Raw genomic sequence first — 5,484 nt, forward strand, 5'->3', positions numbered from 1 at the left:
GAATGCTCCTGAATGCTCCTGAATGCTCCTGAATGCTCCTCAATGCTCCTGAATGCTCCTGAATGCTCCTCAATGCTCCTGAATGCTCCTGAATGCTCCTGAATGCTCCTCAATGCTCCTGAATGCTCCTGAATGCTCCTGAATGCTCCTGAATGCTCCTCAATGCTCCTGAATGCTCCTGAATGCTCCTGAATGCTCCTGAATGCTCCTAAATGCTCCTCAATGCTCCTGAATGCTCCTCAATGCTCCTGAATGCTCCTGAATGCTCCTGAATGCTCCTAAATGCTCCTCAATGCTCCTGAATGCTCCTCAATGCTCCTGAATGCTCCTCAATGCTCCTAAATGCTCCTCAATGCTCCTGAATGCTCCTAAATGCTCCTGAATGCTCCTCAATGCTCCTGAATGCTCCTCAATGCTCCTGAATGCTCCTCAATGCTCCTGAATGCTCCTGAATGCTCCTCAATGCTCCTCAATGCTCCTCAATGCTCCTGAATGCTCCTGAATGCTCCTAAATGCTCCTCAATGCTCCTGAATGCTCCTCAATGCTCCTGAATGCTCTGAGGATGCTAGAATGATGAGTTGATGAAGATAATGAATCTGATGAAGACTGGGCAGTGATGGGGTGCATAACAGCAGCATTAACGTACTGAAGGTAGAGAGACAATCATATTTAAAAGAGACAGCAGCAAGATGATTGGCTAACGATGAAATTGTGTCGTTGTGCTATTGGATAGAAGAGAGCAGCTGATCTAAACAGCTGATATCATGATTGACAGCCCTGAACGATGATGTCATGATGGAGCATGCGTGAGGAGTGATTCGATGTTTGAGAAATAAACTATAAGCCTTCACATACAAGATTAAAGTGTTCCTGCTGAAGTTACACTAGAGCTTCATGTGGATGGAAACACATCCATACATCTTTTTAGGTTTTAATAAGTTAACCAGTATTGGAAAGAATACTAATAACTTACTATATTATGAATATTGTGGAGATCTGTTCATTAAAAACAAATTCTAGCAAACACGCGGAAGAAAAGATTTTAAGTTCATTCAAAATGTAATACATTTTCTACAATAATTTATTTGGTTGCATACTGAATATAAAACATTAATCCTCAAAGTTACCAGTACAAGTAAACGTAGTACAGTAAAACATACAATATACCATTTACCTGTTAACTGTGTCCAAAGATGGAAACACTGAAGAAAAGTCGCTGTCAGTAAACAAAGAATCATTTCTTACGTTTTTTAAGCTACATTTCATCACGTTCACCTGAAAGATTTTCCTCTTTTATAAACTTCACCACAATATTTCTGTTTGTCTTCAACACAAACTTTCATTTTAGTCACAAACATTTTTTAAAAACTTTTAACACTTTTGTAAAAACGACTAAAGTCAGTCAACACTGATCTATAAAACCAACACAAACATGAAAACACTCCGATATGAAAGTTCTGCACTTGTTCACATGTTTCATGCCTCTGCTTTAATGAGTAAAACTTCAATACAGTCAGACTCAAGAAGAACTCCTTCAAAATAAGAGAGTGACATACAAAATAAGAGAAAGTCAGAGTGTTTCAGTCCAGCTGAGATCTAAACTAAGGCTTTGGTCAGAAACCTTCTTCCTGTTGGCAACACTTTACAGGATGAAATGTAGAAAACATTCATCAAAGTACATTTGCCTCTGGAGACCAAATAATAATAACAATTGGTCTGCAGATTGAGATGCTCTTCATGTTTATTTGTACATAAAGAGTCTCATGTGGAGACGCTTTGCTTAGAGCAGTTTTATGTCCGACAGCAGAGCAGCTTGTGGAAGACGTTCCTGAACTCGGCGTTGAAGGCGGTGTAGATGATCGGGTTGACGGCGCTGTTGACGTAGCCGAGCCACGTTACCATGGAGATGAGGGTGGGTCCGATGTCACACGACTGGCACAACACGTTGGTGACATGTACGACGAAGAAAGGTGTCCAACAGGCCAGAAAAACACCTGCAGACACAGAGGACAGACTATCAGAGGTTCAGCTAGTCATAATTATTCCTCTTCAACAGCGAGAACTTTATTCTTCTAAGACAACTTCTTAACATTCAGCTCAGGTTTGAGGTTCAGCAGAGATAAGAGAAGAAGACTCATATAAGTATAAGACAGTATCATCTGCATAACAAAGAATATTACAGGTCGTGTCAGACTGTAACCAAGAGAAGAAGACACATATAAGTATAAGACAGTATCATCTGCATAACAAAGAATATTACAGGTCGTGTCAGACTGTAACCAAGAGAAGAAGACTCATATAAGTATAAGGCAGTATCATCTGCATAACAAAGAATATTACAGGTCATGTCAGACTGTAACCAAGAGAAGAAGACTCATATAAGTATAAGGCAGTATCATCCGCATAACAAAGAATATTACAGGTCATGTCAGACTGTAACCAAGAGAAGAAGACTCGTAAATATAAGACTGTATCATCTGCATAACAAAGAATATTACAGGTCGTGGTGGTGTAATAATATTGTTCATGTAGATTTCGGTTGAGTTGATCTTTCATTCGTTCATCGTTTATGAACAAACATAAAACAGTTCCATGAATATACACAGATTCTAGATGAGCTGTCCAATCAGAGGACTGGGAACACCTTGAGGACATAAACAGTCCTCCAGCTCTATTATTCTTTTTTACTTGGTCCTAAAATATTTCTGGGGGGAACTTTAACTCTTAAGACTCTCTTTCTTGAACCCAAGGTGATCAGACTTCTACAGGTTAAACATGTTTCATGACCATCAACAGGAGAATGATGAAGAGCCGTGGTGCAGGCGCTCTCTGCTCGGTGAGTGTTGTAAGTAAATGTGTCTCTGGTGTAAAGCTGCTCCTGAGACGGTTTCCACGGAGATAGGTAGAAGCAGTGTCTATTTTTACTGCGAGGATCACAGCTTCGCTCTGTTACTGTAACACATGAAGAGCAGAGTGTGTTATTCTGCTGCATCTCACACACCAAATACAAATCATCTCCAGTTTCTCCATAAGTATTCTCGTCAACGTGAATATTTAACAGTGTGAAGACGTTCACACTGTGACGGTTCTCAGGGTTCCAAAAACATGAATTCAATTTAAGAAAACAGGATTTGGTAATGTCAGATATTTTTGTAGTTGGAAGCTTCTATTTAAACTTCATTGTGAGGAAATAAAAAGGGACGATTGAGGTGGAGAATATCTCATATTTTCTGTTTTTAATAATATATAATGTGTGTTTTATCTGTAAACAGCTGAGACGCTGCTTCTGTTTTCACTTTGTGACACCGACTGTAGCAGGAACTACTGTCCGTCTGTCCGTCTGTCCGTCTAGATATTAGAGGAACAGGAAGAAGAAGAGGAAAAGGAAGAAGAAGAAGAAGAAGAAGAAGAGGCAAAAGAAGAAGAGGAAAATGAGAAGAAGGAGAAGAAGAGGAAGAAGAAGAAGAGGAAGAAGAGGAAGAGGAAAAGGAGGAAGAAGAAGAGGAAGAGGAAGATGAAGCAGCAGCAGCTCTGGAAGTAGAAGTAAATGAGGAAGAGTATGTTTCCTGTTTGTCTGCCTGTAGGATAGTTGCTTCCTGTGTTCTCGCACCTGATTGGACGACATCGTGTATACGAATGTAGAACGAGTGAGACTCACCGACGACGACAGGAAGAACCTTCATGGCCTTCCGTTCTCTGCCGCTGACTCTGCTGCTCTTGCTGTTTCTTCTTCTTCTTCCTCTCTCTGCGGCGTTCGTCTTCATCGGGCCGACGTCGGTGTCTATCTGCGTCGTCATCGGGTCGCTCTCCACGGCGACCCCCGCGCCCTCCGGGGTTGCGGAGGGCGTTGTCACGGAGACAGCGGACGGAGAGGCGGGGCTTAGCCCGGCCGGCTCGCCGTACGCGGCCTTCCCTTGACCCTTCGCCCGCCTCATCAAAGCCGAGCCGAGATGCAAAGAGAGGGCTCGACGACCGGCTCGACCACCGGCTGACCGGTGCCGACCGCTCCATCGCCGCAGGCCTCGAAAAATCCAATAATACAAGAAGAGCATCACGGGACACGGCACGAAGAAAGAGCACACGGACGAGTACACCACGAACCGGTCGTCCTCCAGTCTGCATACGCTCGGGTCGCGACCCGGCACCTGGTTCAGACCGAAGAGGACCGGACTGGCCACGCCCAGAGACAGCACCCAGGTAGCGGTGATGAGGGCCAGCTGACGGACGCTGAACTGGTTCCTGTTGTACCTCAGAGGGACCACCACTGCTATGTACCTGAAACACGACACGGGACAGCTGAGTCACAAAGGATGTCTGGTTTTTAAAGTCTTTAAAACAGACAAAACTTCTCTAGTTGTCACACGAGAATCTGAACTGATCTTTAAATGAATCTCAGATCCAGGTTGGACCTTGAGACAGACGTGTTGGACAGGTGGTGGACTCACCTGTCCACACTGATGGCACACAGGTTGAGGATGGAGGCGGTGCACAGCATCACGTCCATGGTCATCAGAGCGTCACAAATAAAGGTACTCAACGCCCAGACACCCAGAAACTAAACACAAGAAGAAGAAGCAGGAGAGGAAGAAGAATGACAGACACACCGAATGAACCAAATGATGAATCCTCCCTGAACATAACTGTCCTCACTATACACATCCCCCCTTCTAACATGTCCTCACATGGTGGTTTAAAGTCACACTAGACCTCATAAACACTGACCTCAGAGTAGACGTAGAGCGGCAGCACCAGCACGGCCAGCAGAAGGTCGGCCACCGCCAGGCTGACGATGAAGTAGTTGGTGGCGGTTTTCAAAGAGCGCTCGGTGAGCACGCTCAGACACACCAGGACGTTCCCCAGGATGATGACCAGGATTAGGGGGACACCGAGGACTAGGGCCAGATAGTTGTAGTCCTTCAGGTGCATCTCACCTTGAGGGCTTCCAGGTGTCATGTCGTCCATGACGGAGGCCCCGAACACAGCCGAACACAGCTGCTGGGTTTCATTTAACATTGTTTCTCTTCACTCATCACCATGACGTCTGATGGGTGTTGTTTTCTTCTGCTGACAGTAAACTACAAACAGGGAAATGTAGTTTCTTTTAATACTAGAGCACCAAAAGTGGATTAATCCTCCACTGGAAATAGCCCCAAACAAATGCACTTCCTCGTATCTTTGTAAAATCAAAAGCTGCCACAATGGAAACTCTTAACTTATCAGAGTGATTGTGTAAATATCAATACTTGTTGTTTAAATAGGTGTAGTTTGTCAGGATTTACCATGACACCCAGAGACGAGGACCAACACAAAGACGATATTTACCACCTACATAAACAGCTTCACTGTTACCATGTTCATCGCTGCTTGCAGCTTTAACTATCATTATTATACATGAAGAGAGGAGGAACCACCGTGGTTATAAAGACTGAGTGATAATGCAAAAAACACCTGATCTAACTTTAGAAACATAATGCATAATATAA

General features: G+C 43.8%; 1 protein-coding gene across 1 annotated transcript; it reads right to left on the minus strand.

Moving 5' to 3' along the window:
- Positions 1 to 1,792: 1,792 nt before the first annotated feature.
- drd4-rs (dopamine receptor D4 related sequence) lies at positions 1,793 to 4,963 on the minus strand. The gene is made up of 4 exons (XM_076111259.1): positions 4,724 to 4,963; positions 4,447 to 4,556; positions 3,660 to 4,276; positions 1,793 to 1,995 (listed from the first exon to the last, which is right to left on the minus strand). The coding sequence occupies exons 1-4, from the start codon at positions 4,961 to 4,963 to the stop codon at positions 1,793 to 1,795; spliced, it is 1,170 nt and encodes a 389-aa protein (XP_075967374.1).
- Between the last annotated feature and the right edge of the window lie 521 nt (positions 4,964 to 5,484).

The sequence above is a fragment of the Anarhichas minor genome, unplaced genomic scaffold, assembly GCF_050575085.1.
Source record: "Anarhichas minor isolate MPS153535 unplaced genomic scaffold, ASM5057508v1 ptg000044l, whole genome shotgun sequence".
NCBI lineage: Eukaryota > Metazoa > Chordata > Actinopteri > Perciformes > Anarhichadidae > Anarhichas > Anarhichas minor.